The sequence below is a fragment of the Sceloporus occidentalis genome, unplaced genomic scaffold (assembly GCF_023333645.1).
Source record: "Sceloporus occidentalis isolate IW3139 unplaced genomic scaffold, rSceOcc1.0.p SCAF_4, whole genome shotgun sequence".
Lineage (NCBI taxonomy): Eukaryota > Metazoa > Chordata > Lepidosauria > Squamata > Phrynosomatidae > Sceloporus > Sceloporus occidentalis.
The window spans coordinates 182,643,564-182,670,502 of NW_028316984.1; the positions used below are offsets into that span (position 1 = coordinate 182,643,564).

At 41.0% G+C, this 26,939-nt stretch overlaps 1 protein-coding gene across 1 annotated transcript; it reads left to right on the plus strand.

The window, feature by feature from the left end:
* LOC149315111 (cholesterol 24-hydroxylase-like) lies at positions 1–25,451 on the plus strand. Its single transcript, XM_089523611.1, has 14 exons — positions 1–210; positions 4,555–4,636; positions 7,969–8,042; positions 9,267–9,353; positions 12,951–13,089; positions 14,820–14,930; positions 17,663–17,819; positions 19,120–19,182; positions 19,971–20,043; positions 21,305–21,389; positions 21,790–21,900; positions 22,866–22,954; positions 24,102–24,168; positions 25,080–25,451. The coding sequence occupies exons 1-14, from the start codon at positions 74–76 to the stop codon at positions 25,248–25,250; spliced, it is 1,446 nt and encodes a 481-aa protein (XP_089379737.1). The 5' UTR covers positions 1–73; the 3' UTR covers positions 25,251–25,451.
* The last annotated feature ends 1,488 nt before the right edge of the window (positions 25,452–26,939 follow it).

Below are 26,939 nucleotides of genomic sequence, written 5' to 3' on the forward strand. Positions count from 1 at the left end.
AGTCCACTGTCACTTGGCCAAAAGAGGAGGCTTTGGTACTTGGGTTGCCAAGTGGAGCTCTTGGCTAGTGGCCATGGAAGCATCTGTGGTGCTCTGGGCCTTGCTACGCCTCTTGATCGTTGTGCTCCTTGCGGGTTTTGTCTTTTATTGCTTCTACATTAAATCCATGCACATGAAATATGACCACATCCCTGGAGCCCTAAGAGACAGGTAAGTAAGGGGTTATGGTGGATTGGAGCCAGGGCTGGGAGGATCAAAGTCCTCAGGCTTTAGGGGGCAGCAAGGAGGATAGCAACCTCTTCCAGACTACCATCCTATTTCCCATTTGGGATCTCTCTTCCCTTTGATTTTAGTTGTGGTGTGGTTTAGTAGGTTGAGCGTTGGTCTAGGATTCTGAAGACCAGGGTTCAAATCCTGGCTCGGCTATGGAAACCCTCAGGGTGAACTGGGGCAAGTCACCCTCTCTCAGCCTCAGGATGGCAGTGGCAAACCCCCTCTGAAGAAATGTGCCAGGAAAACCCTGTGATAGGTCCACCTTAGAGTGGAATCAAATTGAAAGCACGCAACAAAAACAACAACACAATATGTACCCCAGGACCAAGACAGGAGAGATAGGCACTCGTATCAATGCTCCTCTTACCTGGCTTGATAGGTTCGTCTTGTGTGATGTGTGCCTTCAAGGCGTTTCTTGACTTATGGTGACCCTAAATCAAGCCTGTCATGGGGTTTTCTTGGCACGTTTCTTCAGAGGAGGTTTGCCATCACCATCCTCTGAAGCTGAGAGCGTGTGACTGAGCCAAAAATCAAACTCTGGTCTCTAGAGTCATAGTCCAACAGTCAAATGGCTATGCCAAACTGGCCCTCTAGTTCACCTTAGGGGCAATCATAATGATCTGAAAGCACACAACAGCAACAACATCCCTGCAGTAGTTGGAGGGAAAATGGATTTTCTCAGGCACACTGTACTCCTATTAATTGCTATCTCTGTTGTAAATACTTTTGTGTGTAAAGGAATCCAGTAACACCTTTGAGACTAACTCAGGTGTATCCATATTGCAGAATTAAAGCAGTTTGACACCACTTTAACTGTCATGACCCTATCCTGTAAAATCCTGGGATTTGTAATTTGGTGAGGCACCAGGATAGATCAGGCTGGATCCCTTGCCAGACTATAAATCCTAGGATTTTGTAGGATGGATTCATGGCACTTGAAGTGGTGTCAAACTACTTTAATTCTGTGGTGTGGATATACCCCCAGACTTTGTTTTACTTTGTTAGGTGCAAGTGGACTGGAGTCTGCCAAAGTTTAAGCTAGACATTTTTTCTCAGTCTCAAACATGCACTGTTGTTGTTGCTGTGTGCCTTCAAATAGTCTCTGACTTATGCCAACCCTAAGGTCATAATGAGGTTTTATTTGCTTGGGGTGGGTTGCCTTTGCCACCCTCTGAGTCTGAGAGAGTGTGCTTTGCACAAGGTCACTCAGTGGGTTTTAATGGCCGAGCTGGGATTTGAATCCTGGTTTCCAGAGTTGCAGTTCAACATTCAAACCACTATGCCACACTGGAGTTTATCACACGGGAGGAATTTCTCTTAATTTCGAATGAAAAGAAAGTGGGGCCAGAACGCATTCATGTGAATTCGCTAGTTCAGCAAATTTACGTGAATTCGAATTGCATTCAAACTGACTTCCCATTGTCTGAAAATAGCTTGCCATTGCCCAAAATTGTGTGTGGTAGTCTATCACACAATAATGTGAAACCCCATGATTGCTTTCAGACTGACTTCCCATTGCCCGAAATTGCGTGTGGTAGTCTATCACACAATAACGTTAAACCCCATGATTGCGTTCAGATTGCCATTGGATTATATTTCCAATTTCCCTTGTCTGATAAACTCCACTGGTTCCTCACAGGTCACTATGGGTATGCAACTTATCTTAGGTTCTAGCCAGGGATGGAAATCATGTGGACTTTCAGATATTGTTGGACCATACATCTCAGCATCATAGCTAATGGTGAGGAATGCTAGGAGTTGTATCCAACAACTTCTGATGGGTCAATTGGTTCCCGTTCCTGTTCTAAGTCAGAATTTTAAATTAAACAAATGATCTTTTACTGTTCATTGGCAAGTTGATGTCAAGGCTGGCCCTACCATTGGACCTTCCCTGCATTGGCATTTAAATAGTATGTCAACTAAAGGGTTTCATAAAATTCATTTGTGTTTTTGAATATTGTAGCTTTTTCCTAGGTCACTTGCCAACCATTTTGAAAGCATTTAAAAAGGAGAACCATTATTATGATCTCTTTGTGCGGTGGTAAGTTATTTTTCATTATTAAAATGGCTACAAATGAGAGGCTCTGAACTTCAATTATTGTTTAATTTAATGGCAATAGAAGAGAAATGTCCAACTGTAAACTTTTGATGAAAATGCCATTTAGTTGTGATCTTATCTGAAGTGACACAGTGCCATAGAGAAATACTGATAAATATACTTTGATTTCTCTATCGTTTTTTGGGAGTAACAACATGGAATTGAAATGGATTCAATTGATGTGGTTATCAGTTGAGGTACATAAGTTACTCAGCTAGGGCTATCCCTTATTTTAAGTGATCTCTTTATTTGAGGGCCAAAAAGCTTATCCCTAATAGTGGCGGCAGGTATACATTATCATAAAAGCTGCTCCTATTTGATCGTTGGAAACCCTTTTCTTTTATACAAATTCATGTATCGTGTAATTCATGAATCTGGACAACAATTTTAAAGAAAAATACATAGCTAGGTTTGCTGAAATCAGTATTTTCATTTGGTAGAACACATTTAGGTAGAACACTGAAACTTGTTAATAGATCCTTCCTGATTGTCAGCCCTGCATACAATGAATTTCAACTGTCATCTATTGCTATTTTGGAAATGTGGCAACACTCACACTAAGGGGCAAACAGGATTAAAACGAGAGTTAAACTAGAGAAAACCAGGAAATGTTGGGTGATAAACATCAGGCATTTCCTGGTTTTCTCTAGTTTAACTCTCGTTTAAATCCCTATTGTCCCCTAGTGTGATAAAGCAGTTATACTCAACATTGTGAGAGTGCAAACTATTTTTTGAAACCAAGAAATGCTAGTTTGTTTTTAAATATCGGACCACAATGAAAATATTTTTCACCTTCACAGAAATGAATATCTTGTAGATATCAAATCCACAAAACAATTCCAGTTCCAGCTTGTAGTTCCAGGTGTATACTTTTGCAAGGCAGTGTACATTATGGACCAAAATGATATGTATCTATTTTAATTATCTTGAATTTCCTAGTAAAAGGAAGTTAGGGTGTAAAATTGCATTGAATTATTATCCTCTGACACTGGTTGGTACCCTTTTAGTTAGTCTTAAGTGGAGTTGAATTCATTGGAATCCATTGTTGAAAGGTGAGACAACATGTAGCTAAATCTCACTGTCCTCATGTCAGGACTAACAACAGAATTTTGATCAGTGTGTTCTATTGAATGCCAATTTAGGAGAGATTTTTAGAGCCGAAGTGGACAAGCTCTGTGGGTCCAAAGCCCAATTTTACCTAAGGACCCATCCAACCAAACAAGAAGTAGAAATTTTGCACTTCTTGTTTCATGAAATCTCACAGTGGGTAGGAGGACAGAGGTGCGCAGGGTATTATGTTTTTGTGTCAAAGATGAATTGCCACTCAATTCTTGTTTGCCTCAACAACAACAAAATAATAATTTGATCAGAGGCTTGCTGGGAGGCAAGCAGGAAAGAGGAGGTGAATGCATTCTTGCAATTCCCATCCATTCATTTGTGTCCAGTAGAGTGCCATCTGACAGTGAAGTAAACTGCCTCACATCATGGTGGAATCTCTTTTTTGGAGTCAATGGGAGTTGTCTGCAGCTTTCTTCATCATTAGCCAGGTTAGCTAGGTCTGCTGGGAGCTGCAGTCCAACAACTTATATAGGGTTACAGAGTTCCTCAAATAGTAGCCAGATGACCAGCTTTTATGGATTCTATGTGTTAAATCCAAAGGGAATTCAACTTATAGTTAATCCACTGTAATTAAATTTGTTGGTTTTGTTGTTGTGTGCCTTCAAGTCATTTCTGACTTATGACAACCCTTAGATGAACCCATCATGGGGTAAGATTCGAGAATGGTAGTTTCTTGGTAAGGTTTGTTCAAAGGAGGTTTGTCACTTCCTTCCCCTGAAGCTGAAAGCATATGACTGCACAAGGTCATGGCTGTGTTGGGAATTGAACCTTGGTTGCCAGAATCATAGTCCAAATATGAAACCACTACACCATGCTGGGTCGATAATTTAAAACAGGGCCAAAATTTGTCTCTTTGACCCTACTGACTATTGTTGCAACATTATTCTCTGAGCTATGGTTTGAACTGGATGACTTCCAATACCCATTCCAACTCTAAATCCTATGATCTCGTGACTGCACAGTTTATGAAATGCTTTACCAGGAATTCTTTGCTGCACAGAGTACTGATTTTAATAAAATAACAACATAAAATGCTAAAAAATGTTCTTTTATTGTCTTGATAGGGGTGAAGAATATGGACCAATTGTACGTTTCAATGTCTTTCATAAAGTTGTATTATTAGTTCTGAGTCCTGAAGGAGTAAAGGTATGTTTATGAAATGCTATCCTTCCAAGGCAGTAGTCAGATGTGCATAGAGAGATAACTAATCAGGAAGTTTTGCAACTGAAATTATAGATGTCCATATGTGCACATCAAATGCTGACTCATGTTTCAAACATGTTGTCCACTATTTTTTCAAATGAAAGCATGCCATGAATATGTGTCTTCTGTATTTTTATTAGTCTTCTGTCTTTGTCTTATCTCTTATCAAATGAAAGCACACCATGGATATTTGTCTTCTGACTTGTTAATTTTGTTCAGAACTATTCCTGGAATTGGTTGTGTCATGATGGGGAGATGCCCAATGAACTCAATGCACAACCACCTTGTGCTTCAAACTATTGGAATAAATAGGTATGTTTGGACAGGAGAGATACTCTGATATGGGTCTTACCACCCTAAAAAAAAGAAGGAAGAAAGTTGCATGTGCCCTCAAACAAAGTGGTAATGCCCTGTTTTTGAAATTACATTATTTGAATGAGTATTATATGATTCCTTACATAGTAGTGAATTCTAGAATTGGAATAAATGAGTCTGACATAATTATTTCAAAGCCAATGTGTGCATTCTGTATTTCTACATGAGAAACAGCCATCATGGTTGTTGTTGTTGTTGTTGTTGTTGTTGTGTGCCTCCAAGTCATTTCCAACTTATGGCAACTCTAAGGTGAGCCTATCATGGGGTTTTCATGATAGGTTTCTTCCGAGGGGGGTTGCCATTGGCATCTTCTGAGGCTGAGAGAGTGTGACTTGCCCAGAGTCACTCTGTGGGTTTCCATGACTGAGCCAGGATGTGAATGCTGGTCTCCAGTGATAGTCCAGTGCTCAAACCACTACGCCACAGTGGGCCATAACGATTATATATATGATCGATCTGCAGCACAAATGTCACCTGTTGCACAGGAACCTAGTACCAAGTAAATATTTGGGGAGATAAGCTGTATAATGCAACAACTTTTGCCAAGACAAGAACAGACACCAAGATAACATAGACAGATATGAAGGAAGGCTGGGTTTTTTTTTAAGTTTGGGAAAGAGAATAAACAAACAGACAAAAAAAGAGAGAACTATGAAGAAAGCATAAGAGTTACAAAACAGAGATACATAAAATAGAACAGAGCTTGAAGGGAGAGATCCTGAAGACTTACTGGAAAAACTTAAGAATGGACAAAAAGTAGACAGTGGTCATAGTGAAAGAAAGATCCCAGGATTCCTGCCTCTGGAGCTGGTGTGAGAGGATACAGCCCATGTGATTGTGTTCCTCTGCAACATCCAGAAAACTGCTGCTTGGCCACCACCATCATTATCAAAAATTCTGCCATTTTTGTTGTTCAGATTTTGTTAAATACCTTTCTCTAAATTAGATCGTCTCCCTATTCATTTTGAGGGCCAAAACTCTAGCCCATTTGTGTCCTGAATACACTGTTTGTGTGTGTGTGTGTGTGTGTGAATGTATATGTATATTTCTCCTAAAGACACTTGTTGGCTCATGACAGCCCCAAGAATAGTATTTTCCTAGGAACCCTCGGGCTGCATCCACACAGCAGAAATAATCCAGTCTGACACTACTTAACTGTCATGGTTCAATGCTATGGAATTCTGGGAGTGGCAGTTTGCTGTAACAAACTATCATTCCCAGAATTCCATAGCACTGAGCCATGACAGTTAAAGTGGTGTCAAACCAGATTATCTCTGCCATGTGGATGCAGCTTCAAGGGTGGTTTTCTATTGCCTTCCTCTAAATGATTCAAGCTTTCTGTGATTCTGTGTTCTGTTAATTCTTTAACCAGATTCTAGATTCTGTATTATAGAACTCTGCATTCCCTCTCCCTCCACTCCACTAGATTCTGTCATGTAAAGATAATGAAAGTTTAAGTGAAAAGACATTCCAGATTTTTCTTTTTGGGAGCCATGGTTAGGAAAAACTATGGCATCAAACCACCCCATCAGTCTTGCTCCAGATAAAAGCCTTCCACTCTGGCCTTCAAGCATTTTTCTTCATGTCACCTTACAATTTTTTTTTGAAAAAGTTTATTGAATTTTAAAGAAATGACAAACAAATACAATCATATACACCATCATACAAACATATCAACACATTGAGAAGTTACTTTGGCGCGTTACAGACCGCCCCTTTGGGGCGGCCTGTAGGCGTGCCTTTCCCCAGTGTATCGGGACCTCAGTGGCCAGCGGCAGCGGGGAAGAGGAGAAAGGGGCCGCTTGGCCCCTTTCTCCCATGTGTTGCTGGGCGCAGCCATCTGAAGGCTGCGCCCAGTGACGCAAACCAGCGACGCAAACCAGGAAGGCGCTCCGAAACGGAGCTCCTTCCTGCTCCGCGCAAAGGGCGCATTAAGCGCCCTCGCGCGGAGTGACGATGTCACGTCCGTGCCGCCCCGTATAGAGGCGGTGCGGTCGTGACATCGTCATGGTGGCCCCCATGTGGAAGGGGCACCGCCATTTTGTACGGATTCAGTCCGTACTAGAGTTAGGGGTGTGTGGAAGCACCGCCCCTTCCTAACCCTAGTACGGACTGAGTCCGTACTTAAAGGCCCATTTGTAACGGGCCATAGCATATCAACACTTATTTGGAGTTACCCTTACTAAAGATTCTACATCCATCTCTCTATATCCTTCCACCTCTAGCCCTCTTCATTACAATTTCCAATTCCTATTTTCTTTCTTACCTCACTCGTTTAACTAACCACACACTCCTCCTGGCCCATATCTCTCCCTCTTCATTCATATCTACTCTAACCTTCTTCGCTTACTTAATCCTTTTCCTCCTTCACACATCTTCTAACAACCTCCTCAAAGTCTTCTTTTCCTTCACTCCTATTCAGTCTTTTACCTTCACAATGTGCATCATTTTATATAGATACACAGACCAGTCTTCTAAATTAGGTAGCTCACTCAATCTCCATTTCTTTGCATATAAGATCCTGGCGATAGAAATCATATACATTAAGATTTTCCTATGTTTCTTATCCAGTTTATCTTCAAACATACCTAATAACATTGCTTCAGGGGTTATTTTTATATCAATTTCCAGAATCTCATTTATTTCATTGACAATGATTTTCCAAAATTCTTTAGCTTTCCCGCAAGTCCACCAACAATGAAAATATGAACCAATAGCTTTATCACATTTCCAGCACTTATTGTTTGTGTTTTTATATATTTTAGCCAATTTTGCTGGTGTTAAATGCCATCTAAAATTTATATGCTATTCTGCAACAACAACAACAAAATCTATGTGATTATGTTTGTGATGATATTAACAGTATATGAGTATGAAATGAACAGAGGCTCTAATTATAGGAGTACCTGATGTCACCAGAATACCCAAAGGACCCGATGATATATAGTGGACTTTACGAAATGTGTGGAGTAAGGTAGGTTCACATAAAGGTACGTCACACAAAACAAACCAATAATCAACCAAGGCTGCCAGTTTTAAGAAGGGATTTGAGAAACACAAATTGCACTTATATCCCACCTTTCTCCCAAATGGGACCCAAGGAGGTTTATAATAATTTTAAAAAGATCCAACTAAAACATTAATGTACAAACATTAAAAAGGAATTAAACATCATTATTGTTTTTAAAAATGACTGAAACAGCTAAAACACTTAAAACCTTTCTTTTTAATTTTGCTACAACTTTATAACTGGTTGATTTTAGCTGAATTTTGTTTTTTTAATCTTGCATCCTATAATGGGAGAAAGACAGGATATAAATAAAATAAACAATAAATATCAGGAAACAAGGAAGCAACCCACTCTCCTCTGTTTGCTAAAACCTGAGAGGCTATCATTGTACTTGATCTAGTATGAAAGCTTGATGAAATAACCAGCTCACACAATCTTGCCAAAGAAGTAGATTTATTTTTTTTTAAAAAAAATGTAATTTAAAGGTATAATTTTAATTTTGCTAATTGTTTATGTCACAACTATTGCCATTACATTCAGTGATATTCAGTCAGCCCGCCACATTTGCGGCTTTGACTTTTGCAGATTTGATTATTCGCGGATTTGATTAATGCCTTCTGTCTAGAAATCTCTAGATCCTCCAGTGCAACTCTGCCAGAGGTTAACCAAAGAGTCACACTGGAGGACCTAGAGAGGTGTTTTCTCAGGTTTAAAAAAGTGTTGTTTACTTGTGTTTCCCCCCACTTTCATGGGGGTCCTGCATCACTAATCCCAGCAAATGTGGAAGGCCCACTGTACAATGTATGGGTAACACCAGTACAAAACCATTACTAATATGGTGTGAGATGGGAGGAAGTCAGTGGGAGGGTTGATACCATGAGTTACCACACTGGGTGATGCCAACCCTAGTGACAATACTGTTTGGGAACAAAAGATTTAGCAAGACAGACCTTTAGGGACTTCTGTGCAATGAGTATGCCAAACTGAGAAAGAACATTCAAATTATGTAGAGGAGACCATGAAACTGAGATAAGAATCTGAGCATGAGGAAGGAATGGGAAGAGAAAAGCAAGGCCTGCATGAGCCTCTGATCTATTTCTGATCCTTCAGACCATGATCTGATATTGGTCAGAATATGACAGCTGAACTGTGCCTGAAATAATCAAATTTTCTCCTTTCTTTTTGCAGGTTTTTAGGGAATGGCTTGACTGCTACTCTTGACTATAACCATTGGCACAAGCAGAGGAAAATTATGGATCCAGCTTTCAAAAAGAGGTGATTGTATGTACAGTGCTGTGTAAATTTACAGCACTTCATAAATAAAGGTTAATAATAATAATAATAATAAGGCAAAAATAGATCTTTAGGGTTGGCAATACTTGTGGAGCCAGTGTGGTGTAGTGGTTTGCGTGTTGGCGTTTATCAGATGGGGTCTTTGCAGCTCAGATCCGGGGCTTCTGAGGATCGGGCGATTCGCATTCACGTGATAACGAGAATGTATTTTCATACCTAGTTGCTGTTCTGCTGCCCTTCCGAACTGACGGGGAATCGAATCGAAGGAAGTCACGTAATGCGGATTCAGGCAAAGTGGAGGGAGTGTAAATTTTATTTCCACACCAGTGCATACCATGGGGGATTCAACGATTCGAATTGGGACCCTTGCACATGCTCAGTGGGGCCCTGAAGGCATCCTGAACCTTTGCACTTCCGGGGCTAAGAAGGGAGCCTGTCTCCACTTTCATGCGAATGCTAGCCTCTCCAGAATGACAGCTCCCCCTTTTTTCTTCCTCCCTTCTAGTTTCCCATCCCTGGCAGCCAAATTCAAGGGGTCCTCCATGTCAGAGCCCAGATCCAATTCATCCACATCAACATCTATCCCAGTGGTCCCCAAACTGTGCCCTTTAAAAGATCCTGGACTTCAGCTCCCAGAAGCCTCATCCATGTTGGCCAATAGCCTGGGATTCTGGGAGCTGAAGTCCAAAAGCCCTTAAAGAGCTATATCTATATCTATATATATCCACATCCATCCTTCTGTCATTCAGTTGCCTTCTCTTAGGTTGCATCCACACTGGGGAGATAATCCAGTTTAACTCCAGTTTAACTGTCCTGGCTCAATGCTATGGAATTCTGGGAACTGCAGTGTGCAGAGACATTGAGCCTTCTCTGCCAGAGAGCTCTGGTGTATATGTGTGTGTGTGTGTGTGTGTGTGTGTGTATACACATACATATATGTGAATGTGTGTGTGTGTGTATGTGAGAGTGTGTGTGTATGTGTGTGTGTATATATGTGTGTGTCGGTGTGTGTGTGTGCATATATAAGATAGATGAGGAGATTGACAGAAGGAAGGATGTAGATGTGCATGAAATGGATGGGGGCTCTGACACGGAGGATCCCTTTGAATTTGGCTGCCAGGGATCTGTGTGTGTGTGTGTGTGTGTGAGAGAGAGAGAGAGAGAGAGAGAGAGAGAGAGAGAGAGAGAGAGGCAGGGAGGGAGAAAGCCCTGCTGGCCAGGCTGCCTTGCCGAAGTTGCTGCGGGGAAGAGGAAGGAAGGACAGAGAGAGCTCCAATGGAGCCCCGGTTGCCCTGAAAGCGAAAAGAGCCACCGGAAGAAAATGGGGCAAATTGCAGCAGGGCATCATGGGAGATTTGCAACCCGGGGGGTCTTGCGATGGTGGTCAGGAGCACAAGCAAATTGGGATTCCACACCAGACCAATTCGCAGTGAGATCGAACAGAGCCCCAATGCGAATTGCGTCAATCCACTTATTTAGCGCACTCGCCAAAACGCGCCAAAATGAGGAGCCAGTAAGGATTCAGTTTGGAAGTCCCACAGAAGGGGCTCACATTTAAAGCTACCAGGTATGAAAATACATTCTCATTATCACGAGAATGCGAATGACCCGATCCGCAGATGCCCCAGATCTGAGCTGCAAAGACCCCATCTGATAAACGCCTATGACTGAAGACCCAGGTTCGAATCCCCACTCAGCCATAGAAGCCTTCTGGATGACCCTGAGCAAGTCACCATCTCTCAGCCTTAAAGGAAGGCAATAGTAAACAACCGCTGAACCAATTTTGCTAAGAAAACTCTGTGATAGGTTTGCTTTAGAGCAGTAGTCCCGAAACTCTGCCCTTTAAGAGATTTATGACTTCAGCACCCATGTTGGCCAATAGTCTGGGATTTTGGGAGCTGAAGTCAAAATCCTTTAAAGAGCACAGTTTGGGACCACTGCTTTAGAGTCACCAAAAGTCAGAAAAAAACATGAAGGCACATAAGGACAACAATACCTATAAACTGCACTGCTAGATTTACAGCCTAACATAAATTGGTTTACCCAGAAGTAAATTCCTGTCCAAGTATAATACTGTAATATATATGTTTTCAAGTTTCCTATTGATTTATGATGAGCCAATGAATTTCATATAGTTATATTAGGTAAGGAGTACTCAGTGGCGGTTTGCTAATGCCGTCCTCTGAATATAGCCTACAGCAACAATTTCCTTTTCAAGTATTGACTGGGTTTGTCCCTGCTTCGCTACTGAGATCAGATAGGATCTGTCGCCTTCAGGGTATATGTTGAACTTTAGTCTCTTGTAAATATGTCAACTGGAATCCAGTTATGCTTCAGGATGCCCTCACACAAGATAGCAGGAAGTCGCTAAAGGATTTTTTTACCCAAACAAACAGCCAGATTTGAGATCAGATGGCATTGTAACTGCCTCCCAAGGACAACGGAACATTGTTGAGCCAACAGTCCCTGAATGTCTTATGGTAGAGGAGGTGTGGAAATGTGGTGGCAGACACATAAAGCTATGTAACATTATGCCACAGAGAATTCGCTCACAGTTGAAAATGAAAAAAAAAAAAAGCGAGAGACAGCAATACAGGAAAGAAGCATATTTAATTCCCCCTATTCTCTACAGCAGAGGCCCTTTGGGGATAAAGAGTCGATGAACTCCCCTAAACATGGCCAACTCAAATCCAGGTGGGAGAGATGTTCCTTTTGCATTCCTAATTATTTGCTGGATATTTTCCATTTGGGGCTATAGTATTTTTACAGCTCTGTTGCAAGTAAATAGAGTTGTCAAGCTGCAGGGTGTTGGCTGAAGTCTCATAGAATGGCTATGGTTCTGTAGGAAGGGAAGCAAATATCAGGGTGAGTCAAAAGTGGCACTGGAAGTTAGAAAGTGTGATGCTTATGTGTCAAGTGACTGTAAAGCTGGGCACCCATCTTTACTCTTTTTCAGCTTGTGCTGGGTTTCACTGGCTCACCACAGAAGATATTTTTATAAATATCTGTTGTGGTTGTTCAACAGTTCAACACAGCCCAAATTCCAGGAGTGAGGAGAGGGCTGTGAGGAAAGCTGGTGGATGCACGAATTTAGGTCTGTCATCAAGGTAGGAACTGGAATGTCATTTGAGAAGAAGCATCTGTATGGCCACTCAAAATGAACCCAGATTGCCATCTTACTGGGTTAGCCAAGTTTTTCCTGGATGCCCCTTGTGCCCATTTCTATGATCAGCTGGTCCAGAAGCAGATCTGCTTCCCATTGCCTGTTTCATTACTGAATGGATCAAAGGGGAGGCCAACAAGGCATCCTTTGCCTTATTGCCTTCACTAGACCTGTATGTTTTCATCTATAATGCATTATATGTTATAAACTGTATGTTATTTTTTCTAAATTTGTGTGCAAGGTATGTTTGTATTTGAGAGTTATGTTTGCAGGCATGCATATTGGAATATGTGTGAATTTTACTTACACTAGATAAAATGATTTTTAAAAAAATCCCCAAAACTTTTATGCATCTGTTCTAAACATAACGCTCCTTCCTTAATAACTTATTTTTTTTAAAAAAAAAAATTCTTCAGCTACTTGGTGGGTTTGATTGAAACCTTTAATGACCAAGCAGAAGAGCTAATGAAGGAGCTGGAGAAAAAAGCAGATGGAGAAAGCAAAGTGGATGTGATGAGCCTGCTGAGACGACTGACCCTGGACATTATTGCAAAGGTAGTGACCAGATGAATTTCTTCTGGATGACAGAAGAGCAGTAAGTGCCCCTGGGAAACAAATGGGAGACAGAATGTTGCAGAAGCCTTCAAGAAAAAGGCCTAACAAAGCATGTCCCTGTAATGGATCCTGGTCCCATCTCCTGCTCTTGAGTAGGAGTGGGGAGGCCTGAATTCTTTTTAGCTGCCACCACCCACTAATTTATCCCATGTGAATCAGTAACTGAGTAAGAAGTTACTGAAAGGTTTAACTCACACTTTCCTCCACCTCTGCCTCTGCAAAGACTTTGTCTCCCCCTACTGTGGGAAATGAAAATCTCTACACACACATATGGAGCAAAGTTATGTGAAGAGAGCATAGATGAGAGGAGCTCTTTAAAGGAAAACTTCTATTTTAAACAAGCAATCTTACATTAGCAAGAGAGTACCTTATAAATGAAGACATTATGTAGTACACTTGGCCCTTCACATTCGCGGCTTTGACACCCATGGTTTTTAATATTCGCGATGTCAAGGCTGGGTGTGTGCGCACTCCTCCTCCTCCTCCCTCCTGAGCTTTTCCCCTCAGGGGAAAATCCCCAGGAAGAGAAGCCATGAAGCCTATATCGCCCCTTTCCCAGTCAGATCACTGCCTTTCCTAGGCACCAATCCACCCGGGAAAAAGGAGGGGATGGATTCATCCCTTCTCCTTTCCCAGCTGGGTTGGCGTCTGCCTTCTTCAGGCTCTTATCCTCCCAGGAAAGAGGCTTGAGGGGGGATAGTTCCATCTTTCCCCTTTCTTGGGTGGATCGGTGCACGGGGATTCTCCCCTCCAAGCCTCTTTCCCGGGCAGATGGGAGTCTGGAGAAGGCATGCATCGATCCACCCAGGAAAGGGGAGAGGAGTCAGTTAAAGGGACTTGAGGGTGGGGAAAAAAGAGGAGTGTGTACGCCTGGTCCTCTTCCTCTACTCACCCCTCCCTTTAACTGGCTTCCATGGTGGGGGGAGTTATTTGTGGTTTTTCTACATGCACAGGGATCTTACGGCCCTAACCCCCACAAATGTGGAGGGTTGTGTGTATTTACAAAGTTGCAAAACCAGCCTAAGTCACATTCAACCAAGGTTAGAAGAAACTTAAGCCCTAATGAGAGTAGTTGAGCATTCCTATTCTAATCATGGGACAAATGATGTTCTAGGTCTTTGGAGGTTCATAGGAAGGTGGGAGTATGGACTCTTTTGTCTAGCCTACAAACAAGATTCCCTACAGTCAGCAAGACAGGTGCCACTTCCCCTACCTTTCCATCAGTCCCAAAATTTCCAAACTCACATCTCTTGCTTGTGCCTTGTAGCAATGTTAGAAGGGAACTCTCAAGATCATTTCAGTTAAGCCTCCAAAATACAATAATAAAACCACGTCCACAGTTGTATCTGAGGTTTTCCTCAATATTTCTTATCATCAAAATGGATATGATGTGGGAGATTTCACTGGATATCTTGTGAAGGAAAGGAACATTTTGCAAAGTAACAAAAACCCCAGAAAATTATTTTCTGAGTCCATCCACATGAATCCCACTGTTCTTGATCAGGGATCTATTACTTTGGAATGAGAAAGAACTGGTTGACCTAAGTGTATGCAGAGCTCAAATCCCTCTGACCATTTATTTTTATTTCTTCATCTTTTTCACACACATATACTTCTCCAGTGTCACTAACATATTTGGCAAATCTTCTCACTTTGCTTAATATTATCAGGTGGGTTTTGGCCTAGAATTGAAGACTCTGCATGATGACAAGACACCTTTTCCACATGCTGTGAACATGATCACAATAGGCCTGGCAAATTTACGTGTGCCTTTCTTTGAGGTGAGAGAATGTTTTTCTATAGCAAACTCTTTCCCTTACTATCCAAAGCAGAACATATTGCTGGTCAACTTATTCAGACAGCAATCTGCAAAATCTTAGAACTAGGTGATGGCTTCTATTCCTTTCTTTCTTTATTTTTATTAGATTTTTTAATTAATATCAACAAAAATCTTTACAATTACATTAGCACTATACACGTAGCTTATATCCATCTCGAACATAACATCCACCCATACCATATATAACTAAGTTACATTTGACAATGTTTCTTATTTTAAAAAACAACAAAATACAAAAAATTGACTTCCTTCCTAGCTAATCATTTCTTAAATCTATTAATGTTGTCTAATGTCATTTGAAATATTTGTTGTTCATTTCTTTTATTAAGTAAATAGTCCTATTTTAACTTTGATAATTGATGTAGTAAATCTTTATACATTCATTTTCTTTTTCTTCTCCCCCCCCCCTTTTTTTTTTTGGTCTCGTCTAACATTATTTGTATGTATGTCTGTTTTTTTCTGTTGCAACACACACACACAGGTCTACCCTTGTTCTTTTTAGTTCTCTAATCTTTGAAAGCCTTAACCATAGTGCCACCCAACATTTCTCCAAATATTTAAATAATATATGCCCATCCTTTTCAATGTTTTCTTCTGGTATTCCTTTCATCCAACAAGTCAATTTATCAAACACAGCCATTTCATATAGTATAATTAACCAGTCCTCAACTGTTGGTATATCTATTTTTTTCTATATATTATTATTGTAGTTGTTAGCATGTAAAATACAAGTTTACCATACTCTTTTTCAGTATCATTATCAGTCATTCCTAAAAATAATATCTCTGGTGTGAAAGGGATCTTAGTCATTAACTCATTTACTGGTATTTTATGAATCGTTATGCAATACCTTCTAGCTCTGAACATGGTTTCCTGCTGGACATGACACCTGGTTGAATAAGCATCATCTCCTGAAATTTCTTCATCTGTATAACTATTAAATATATAAGAGGCTCTCTTCAGTTTTCCGTTTAACAACCCTAGTCAGAAGTATTTGTAAGTTCCAAGATTCTTAAACTGAGAGTCTAAATCTAATTGTTAGTTCCAGCTAGAGTAGGCCCACTGAATCAATGGAACTTACATAAGTGTTGCTTTACCAATGTTCCAATAAATCAATCAAAGCCATATCACATTAGAAAAGAAAGACAAAACAGCAGGGCAGTACTGGTTTTCTCTGTGCCTCTTTGCATGCCCTTGGAGCACTTCCATTCTCCTTCCAGAGGGAGACAGTCGTAAAAGCATGGCTTTTGTCAAACAGATTTTCCCAGTGCAACAAAAGGCATGTTTTTAATAATGGCGCGATACATACCGCCCTTTTGTGCCATGCTGGTACCGATTTTAGGATTAGGGACCATGTGGCAACTGCATGGCCCCTAAGCCTAATACACCACAGCGGTGTTACAGTGGTGGTGCCCCGCCACCATTGTGACATAAGTGACGCACGACATCCGCATGTCATCACGCATCGCTTACATAATGAGAGCGCCATTGGCATACTTGTTACGTCCGCCCTGGGGCAGAAAAAGAACCCGATTTTCTTGGGTTCTTTTTCCTTCGGAGGGAAGCCTCATGATTTGGCGGCTGTGGCTTCCCTCTGGAGGAAAGTAGGCCGCTGGCAGGCCGCCCTTTTCGGTCGGTCTGACCCAGGCCAATGTCTCTCTCAGGAAGAGAATGGAAGTGCTACGACATCATACAGAGAGGTACAGAGAAAGCTGCTTCTTTTCCACTCTGTTTTGTCTTTCTTTTCTAATACGATAGAGCTATCAGGCCTAACAATTGTGATTAATCCAAGAACACTTAATCGCAACAGAGGCCTCCTGTCTGTCACTGTCACGGTGGCAGCTCATCCAGAGAGGGAACTGAGGGCCTGCTTTCTGCTAGATTGTGGCATCACCAGATGTGGTATTGCATTTACTGATTCAAGTATTGTGGAAAGGGATCATGGAGAGGGATCAAGTATTGTGGAGAGGGGTTGGCAAGTTCTTAACCTTAACTTGTAAAGCTATACATTCTGGTCCTCTTTCTACACTAATTGTTGCCCAGGCACACAGTGAGATGGTTGTAGACTTCTCCTTCCTGTTGTGCCTGCTTGCCTTTATACCAGAGATTTTGAATCTGCAGCCAGCAGGTTGTTCATGGTTTTCCAGCCAGCAGCTTCTTTAGCTGTTATTTCTGATCAGTTGGTGATTGGTGATAAGAAACTATTTAAAACTTGAGAACAAAACTCTTGGTAATTGAACTGTACTTTGCAGTCTGGAACTTTGGTCTAATATGGACTGCAGAATTAATTCAGCTTGACACCGCTTTAACTGCCATGGCTCCATCTTATGAAATCCTGGGATCTGTAGTTTGTTGTGGCACCAGAACACTCTGACAGAAATCTCTCACAAAACTGCAAATCCCAGAATTCCATAGCATTGAGCCATGGCAGTTAAAGCAGTGTCGAACTGCATTATTTCTGCAGTGCAGATCAGACCTTCATTGTCCCTGCAATAGAGCTGTGGTTTGTAGGGTGGGACGGTGTTACACAGAGGCTTACCCCTAAGCAGGCATTCAGAGAATAAAATTGTGTCTTATATGGCTGGTGAGAAAATGTTCAGTCTCATTATGCCTAGTTGTCAGACCAGCCCTGACCATGCTCTCCGGAGCTGACAACATCTATTATCTGTTTAGTATATGCCATGGAATAGAAAAGTGGTGAAGGAGATCCAGGAAAGCGTGAGGTTGCTGCGTCGTACCGGGAAGGAGTGTATTGAGCAGAGAAAAAAGTCCATCCAGAATGAAGATTATGTCCCTTTGGACATTCTCACTCAGATACTGAAGAATGCAGGTAGGGAAGAAAACATAAGCATTTGGATGTCACACTTTATGTTCATCTTACTTAGTAACACAAAATTGTTTGTAGGCCTTGGTTCTTTACTTACAATGGCCTTATGTCACATTATTTCTTTGGGACTTAGACTACAGCTGTGAACACCCTGGTGAGTAAGCCTTATTGACTTACTTTCAAATAAACACATAGGAACTGACGGTTTTTGAAAATTAACTTCAGTTTGGGTGGTTGTGGAAATCACTTTTACAGTGCGCCCGCGCCATACGCGGGCGCGCCATACATGGCCTTGAGCATACGCACTCAAGCCGCGGTGCACGCGCGGGGCAGAAGGGGCGGCGCGTCCCATTCAATTGAATGGGTGTGCGCGCCCGTTGCGCCTGTGCCTGTTGCGCCCCACGCGCGCCTGCGCCCGTTGTGCCCTGTGCGCGCCTGCGCCACGCACAAGCCCCATTGTTTCCAATGGGGCTTGAGCATAGGCGGAATTCGCCTTACGCGGAGGGATCCGGAACGGATCCCCCGCATAAGGCGAGGATGGACTGTATTTCTAATTTCCAAATGTTCATAGGGAAGAAGGGTAGCATAAGAACTGAATAGGTGTAAAGTTTCCAGAGACAATTTGAGCTCCAAGGGGAAAAAAACACAAGATGCTGAAACCAAAACGCTCATGAGACAAGACTCATACTAGAAAAGGTGGATGAAGACATTGGCCTATGATGCTTTAGATACTGAAATGAATAAGATTAGAGTAAATGATCCGCTTAATGCCTTCTAACTTCTATGATTCTGTCATATATCCTGAGCTAGAAAGGCAGGATAAGTTTTTGAAAGAGTTATGTGTCAGTCTTCTGCCTATCTATGGTAATATAAATAGTAATTACTGTTTGCTGTAGAATTTAGCACTGTCAAAACATCAGTTCTTCTTTTTAACAGAAAAGGCAAGTTTTTGGCTGTTAGGGTTGTGAAGATAAAACACTGTAGGTCACATGTGTTGAAATCACAGAGTCCCTAGGAAGGATGAGAAATAAAATTGTTAGAATGGCTATATTTCACCCTCAGTATTAGAATAGGCATAGAATATCAAAAAACAATTTGAGCTCCAAGGAAAAAAACAAAAACAAGAATGCCACTTGATGCCAACTACAGGAGAACATGAGCAAATGGGTGCTACTGGTTTTACATCATAACTACCTGTGGGCTTCTTTTGTTTGCCATTGTGGGAACAAAATAGAGGGCCGGTGAGGCCCTTGGCCCTCTTCACATATTCTTAATGTTGCTCATTGTTTTCCTGTCTTTACAGCACAGGAAGGGGACTATGATGATGAAAATATGCTGGACAATTTTGTCAACTTCTTCTTTGCAGGTTTGTGGGTAGTTTACTCTTCAAAAATACTGGCAAGTTTTTGGGCTGAGACTAGTCAATAAATGTCCTAAACGTACCTTTCCAAATGTGGACTTGTCTTATCAGAGTCAACAAGTTTCAGCTGCTGGATTGGTGGTGGTCCATGGGACCAGGCTGGGGACTGGTTTTCTGTCTCTGGGACTCTCGGTGGGTTGGACACACTTCCAAATGTACAATTTTTAAATACTAAACAATACACCACCTTCAACATGTAATCTAGTTAAAAGGTGGAGGCTTCTAGGATAGGATATTCACCACTTGTTTTTTCCAGAAAAAAATGCAGTCCAGGAAACCTAGAGGGGTGAACGGCCCCAAAACCAGACTTGGGGGATGGCATGTAGCCCTAAGACCATACTTTTCCAAACTTTGCACTGAGACTGTAAATCCTAGATTGAATTGCTATTTCCATTTAGCCAGCATGGTGTAGTGCTTTGAGTGTTAAGACAGCACTTCAGGAGCCCAGGGTTCAAATCCTTGCTCAGACAGCGGGTCACTTTGGGCAAGTCACACTCTCTAAGCCTGAGAGGAGAGGCAATGGTAAACTTCCTCTGGCCAAGAAGTCCCCGGTATAGAGTCACCATAAGTCAGAGTCTTTGCATAGTCCCATAACAAAACAGCTCTAGCAACTAGCAATTGAATTCAGGCCAGATTTTTGAAATGAACTTCTTTCTTCAATAAAACAGTGAAACATGTTTTTAAGTTTTATTTCCTTCTCTCTGCCATACCTGATTAGATTCTCTATCTCGCAGGTCATGAAACATCTGCAAATCAGTTATCTTTTACCATAATGGAGTTGGCACGGCACCCAGAGATACTTGCAAAGTAAGTAAACCACATTTGCCTCCAGGTAGTTATTTTAATTCTAACAAAGGAGCAGCTGCCAATGAAAACAGTTGCATGAAACGTTTGATATAGTAGTTTCTAACAATAACATCTCAATATTGTGCAACAATCAAAATCATGTTTAGTCTGATGTTGGCAAGAGAGATTTTGCAGAATTAAACTGATTTTCCAAGTCAGTGGTTTTACATTGTAAGGGAAGGCCTACCCCCTTCTCTCAACTAGGCTCAAATGGGCTTGTTATCAAGAAACTAACAGATAAGATACATGGTTCTTTTATTTAAAAAATAAGGAGCAAACAGAACTGAGAAGTGATTCCAAACAACAACTCTGGAGCAAGCAAACTTTTTCCACAGAAGTTGAACTTGCAAATGGTTCCTCTAGAAAATATGAACCATGTAGTTGAGACAGCTGCATGGATATAACTTAATTATGCCAACACATTTATATCCTAAGGAACTGGAATATATCTCTCCATTGTGTCTACTAAATATTGAAAAGATGGCTTTAAACCCTGTCAAAGCAGAGGACATGTGGCTTTAAAATCTGTTAAAACCATGCGTATGTCTGATGGCAACCTTATATAAAGGCTCAACCAGAACACAGAGGCTGACAGTTTTTCCATGGCAAAAAAATCTATTACAAGTTTGAAGTAGATCTGGTTGATATCCTGTGAATATATTTTACTATAGCTTGCATAAGAAATATAACTTTGTTATATTTGTGTTTTGTTATATCACTATAAGAGATTCATTTGCTTAGCAGCTAACCTTTCTCTGAGGCACAATATGTCATGCAATTAAAAAAAGAATGGTGCAAAATGGAATAAGAACAGCTTTACTTTTGCACCATTCTTTTTGAATCATGCAACACTACCTCTTCACCAGCCATTATCCACCTGTGTAGCTGCATGTTTTGTGCAATAAGAAAGGTGTTTATTTTTTGTACAGCTGGCAATATGAGCTTTAATCAGGAAAAGGTTATTTCCGCAAGCAAATAGATGTAAAATCTGTTTTGACCTACATGTATTGAGCACAATATTAGCATATGATCACCAAGTACAGAGAATGGGCAGGTACATAGACATTCCTCTTTCTTGCACCTCACTCCATTGACAGGAGAACCACAAGACCTTTTAGTATGAATGTTAAATCCTTGGTCTTCTCAAATATAAAAATCTTCCTTATAGCATTAAATGATCACTAGGTACTTGACTAAAGTTTCTTCTCTCTCTCCTTTGTAGACTGCAGGCTGAAGTGGATGACATAATTGGTGTGAAGGGGAACATTTCCTATAAAGATCTTGCGAACCTCAAATACTTATCACAGGTATACTTGAAAAATGAGGTCACAGGTAACCCAGTGCTACACTGAATACTTGATGGTGTAATTGTTTGAGTGTTGGATGAAGATTCAGAGAGATCAGGGTTCAAATCTCCATTCAGTCATGAAAACCTGCTGAGTGACCATGGGCAAGTCACATTCTTATCCTCAGAGGAACAAATATTGTCAAGATATCCCGTGACAGGTTCATCATAGGTTCAGAATAAGTCAGAAATGACTAGAAGGCACAAAACAACAAAAAACCTGGTAATTTAGTGACTGGACTGGACTGGAGCTTTAGCTAAGGTGCTCCAGATGCAAATCAACCCATCTGCAAAATCATGATAGCTAAGAAAGAAATGGTTTTCTTGCTTACTGTGTTTTAAATCCATTTTCACTGTTGCAGGTTCTCAAAGAAAGTTTGCGGTTGTACCCACCAGCAGTAGCCACTCTTCGTTGGACAGGAAAGGAAAACATAATTAATGGAATCAAAATTCCAGCAGACACCACACTGATTGTGAGTCTGTTGAATGGACAACTGTCAATGGTTATCTGACACATCTTGGCATTTACTGCCAAGCCTCCAGTGAAATGGGATGTACTTGATATCTCACCAGTATTAAAATAACAAATTACAAACTAATTGCCAGTTCATTTCAGGACCACATTCAAAGTTCTGCGTTTAACCTTAAAGCCCTTTGTGAAATGGGAATGGAATTACTAATGACCACCCCCTTCTAAAGAGGCCCATCCTGAAGTTTTTCCATGTAGTGAGGCTCAGGTGAAGAAAATGGCTATCTGGGAGAGGACATATTTGGTGATAGTTCTTCTCTTTCTTATTTTCCTGAACAATCTCCCTGGATAGATTTACAAGGATCCTGAAGAGGTAGTCATCCAGTGCTAGCATACAACTCTGAGTTGATTGATAAAACATGTGGTTTTATTGTTTTATGATGTTAGATTTTAAAATGAGTGATTCATGGCTTGTTTTTAGTGTTATAACTTTTTCATCTTATGCATGTCCCCTTAAATAACTTAGCAAAAAAGGCAAGTAAGAGATAGGAAAAATGCTAATGGTAAAGGAAGTTTTGCTTATATTGATATTAACTCACATGCCTTAGGTGAAATGGAACTCTTATGCCTTGTTTAATCCTTTTGGAATTTGGCTAATGCACAAAAAGAGTATGATCCTCTGGAATACAGAATGCCTTCTGAAAGAAGGACATTCCTTTGAATGCTATGAAGCGAGTATTTCTCTTCAATACTTAGTAAATTATTTTATATTTATTTTTTATTTAAATAATTCTAATTCAGATTTATTTAAATATTTATTTGTGATTCAAGCAGCAAGGATTGATATAAGAATGCTAGGGGGAAGATATTAAGCTTTAATTAAAACAATGTTAGCTACTGCCATGACCTTTTTTATTTATTTTACTTATTTAACTCATGAAAGCATAACATTCTCTTTCTTCTTGGCAGTTCTGCACATATGTCATGGGACGAATGGAAAGGTATTTTCGGGACCCACTAATCTTTGATCCTGAGCGATTTAGGAAAGACCAGCCAAGGTAAATGTGTTGCAATATGTACTGGAAAAACTATGGCCTGGTACAGACCGGCCCTTTGCGGCGTCATGGTGACGTGCTAGGACACGCCCCACAACCCTAGCACGTGATGAGGACTGCGCAGCTGCGCAGCACCATCCACATGGCGTGCACAGCTATGACATTGCAGCAGCAAAGCGTCCAAACAGCACTGCGCAGCTGTGACGCCATCGCACCATCTCTGGTGGTTTGCGGCGGCAAAACCCTCCCTCCTTTCTTGCTGTGCAGCATTGCGCAATTTGGTTGCTGTGGCGCTGCTGTGGAGCAAGGAGAGGCGCCTCCCCGGTGCCTCTTTTTGGCGCTCTGTACCGCGCCTATGATTCTTTTAACATTATCTGTATAGTGGTTTGCTTGCTGGGACTCAGATTCTGGAAGACCAGCATTCAAATCCCTACTCAGCTATTCAGTAACCTTGGGCAAATCGGATTCTCTCAGCCCAAGAGGAAGGCATCCCTCCTAGAAATAAATCTTGCAAAGCAAATCCTATGATAAGGTCACCTTAAGTCAGAGTTAACTTGAAAGTATATCACAACAACAAAAAACATTTTCTGGTGAATATTATGAGTGTTGAAATGTACTGCTAGTTTTTAGAATGTTAAAAGGCTCAACGAAAAATATCAGAAATTCTTGTCCAGTATTAGAACTTCTGATACTTGCTATATCAGAAATTATTGTGCTATATTATGAGGCTTGTAAATTATTGAATTTTGGATATTTATTGAAAGTGCCTGTTTGTCTTTAATATATCGTATTAAATGTTTGGCTTTCTGACATTTCCTCACAGTTTCTTGTATCTTAAGAATTGCCAATAAATGCCAACATTTGGCAAGTCCCAATTTAGTTATATTTAGTGAGTAGAAAGAAAAAGTACCTATCCCTTCCCTGTGTCTTCAATTGCATCTTCATCTGGAGAAATTTGCACATGAAGCTCTTCCCAACACAGAAATAAGCATTGTCACTTTTTAATCTTCATAGATTAATTTGGTGTACTAGAAAGGGGAGCTGATGACAAACCTATTCAGGACATACATTATATCAGTTTTAGGAATATGTAGATTGGATTTTGACCAAAACCATCTAAGTGATTGCTTTCTATCTTGAATTTTTAAAGGCCACACTATTCCTATTTTCCATTTTCCCTGGGACCTCGTTCCTGTATTGGGCAGACATTTGCACAGGTAAGCAAAGCTGATTGCCATGTTTTCCCTGGAGGTTGTTCATGTCCCCTTAACATCAAGAGGTGCTGTTTTACTAGACCTTTTACATTACTAGTCCTTCTGTATCTTCTAGTTGCTATGGGCCAACATTAAAGTCATGTTTGCTATCACAAACAGCAGTGAATAATGAAGGATGGACAAAGTTACTGGTAGGACAACAGGCTGAGATCTGACAAGATCGAGCATAATGTAAGAGTTCTGCAGCAGGACTCCACTACAACTCCTCTGTCACACACCACCAAGATGTGTGCTGTGATTTTCCCCATAGCATGGATGGCTATTCCATTGCTGTTCGAGAGAGGAAGGAAATCAGAGGAGATTAGAGAAATGTCTGGTTATGTTCCCATAGCCAGATGCAAATGGTGACATCTGCTGATACCTGCTGGGGTCTCAGCTGATGGTATCTTCTCCAGTCTCCTCTGCTCAGCATATGCAATGGAATAGACTTGGAGTGGGGACTATTGCAGCACGATGATGAGTCAAGGGGGAGCTTTGGGTAATTGTGGAGAGTAGAAGAGAATACCAATTCTACAGTAACCAAAAAATCATATGCAGGGCTGAGGTGTGGAGGAACTGCAATCAGGAGTAGAGATGGAGAAATTATTACTGCATGACCAGACGTTCTCCACTTAAGGCTTGGACTAAATCCAGTCCGAGAGGTTGAGACTACTTAAAGAAGAAACAAAGATTCATGCTTAAACTGTTTTCAGAAAGTTTGGATGTTTTTATCTCTTATTATAGGGGAGAACAAAACATTAAGTGAGAGTGGGGAAAAGGAAATTTTATCTAATGTTGGTATCCTGTTTCCATTTTGACATTTGTGTCAAAATGACTAGAACCAAATAACAATTTCATTATTGTTTTTATGACAGATGGAGGCTAAAGTGGTGATGGCCAAATTCGTGCAGAGGTTTGAATTCCAGCTGGTCCCACCACAGAGCTTTAAAATTTTGGATGCAGGAACACTGAGGCCATTAGATGGTGTAGTTTGCAGATTAAAGCAACGCCCCATGTATAGCTGTAAAAAGGAAATGAAGTATTGATTGTGTAAAATGTTTGTAACAGGTCCTTCCAGGATATGTTTAAACACCATTTCCCTTTTATAGTTTAAATTACTTTTAATAGCTTTATAAAACAAAGTTAATAGTAGAGTCGAGGGCTTTCATGGCTGGCATCCATAGTTTTTTTGTGGGGTTTTCTGGCTATGTGGCTATGTTCAAGAAGAGTTTCTTCCTGACATTTCTCCAGCATCTGTGGTTAGCATCTTCAGAGAAAGATGCCAGCCACAGTTGCTGGCAAAACATCAGGAAGAAACTCTTCTAGAACATAGCCACATAGCCCGAAAACCCCACAAAAAACTAAAGTTAATAGTATCTTAGTATCAATATGGTATCTAAATACATCCTGGTGGCACAGTGGATAAATGTTGATACTGTGAGTTTGATCCCAGAGCTCCAAAGCTGATTTAGCCTTCCATCCTTTTGTAGGTCGGCAAAATGAGTACCTAGCTTGTTGGGGGCAATTGGCTTACAGATTGTAAACCACTGAATCAAATTTTCAATGAATTTATTTTTTTTAAAAAGGCCCCTGCCATCCCTGGATCACCCGATCCAAGCATGGCAGGGGGGACCCCTAGGTCCCATCCAGAGTCCTGCCATGCCTGGATTACCCAATTGGTGCATGGCAGGGGTCTTTAAAAAAAAATTCATAGAAAATTCAATTCATTGGTTTTGCAACTAGCTGCAACATCAATAAATCAAATTTCCTATGAACTTAATTTTTAAAGGAAATTTTAAGGATAAGGAAATGGACATATATGCAAAGAAAAATGAGGAAATGAAAAGATAAACAAATAAATAAATAAACTTTTTTTTTTTTTTTACAAAAAAGCACCCATCGGTCGCACCACAAGCACAAAGGCAGCACTGGAGTGGGGGGGGGGGATGGTGGATGTACCAAAAACTGAGTAGGGATGGTAAACATCCCATTGCCATTAGTCACTCCTCTCCAGAATGATGTGATTCAGATCCATCGTTCCCACTTGTTGAACACGCTGCAGAATTGATTATTTTCAAAAGAACCACTTTGAAACTAGTGTCAGAATAAATCAGGGTTTTGCATTTGCCTTGCTTTGGGAGCAATGGGGGAGGCAAAGCAATTTTGGGAAAGGAGGCTCCTTCCAGAGGAACTATGGGATGGGCTTTGCAGGACATCCCTGCTTGATCACCCTCCAAACAGCCCAAGGAGCAATGGGGGAAGCAAAGCGATTTTGGGGAATGGAGAGCCTGGACGCCCAGGGATCTGGGGGGGGGGGGGAATCGAGCCTTATCTTCTCTCTTCCCCAAAGATTCTCTCCCCAATAATGAAGCCCGCTGCCTTCTCCTCCTTGATCCGATTTGCCAAGCCTCCTTCTAGTCTGGGGAGACACAACAGAAGAGCCTTGGATGCAGCCAATTTTCATTGGCTGCCCTAAAAATAAAAAACCCCTAGACTTGTGACGTCTGAAGCCTAGGCGCTTGATTGACAGCTTGTGGACACAAATGGGAACGGGGAGCAAGTTAATCCGCTTTAAAATAAATCGATTTAAAATAAATGGGAACAAAAACAGGCTCTAAATGAATCGAGGGGGGTGTTCCCACTTGCGATTTACAACGCTTTAAAATACACCGGTATCAGTTAAATCGATTCAAAATAACCCTGGTCTTATCCCGCGTTCCGAATCCCTTTTTTTC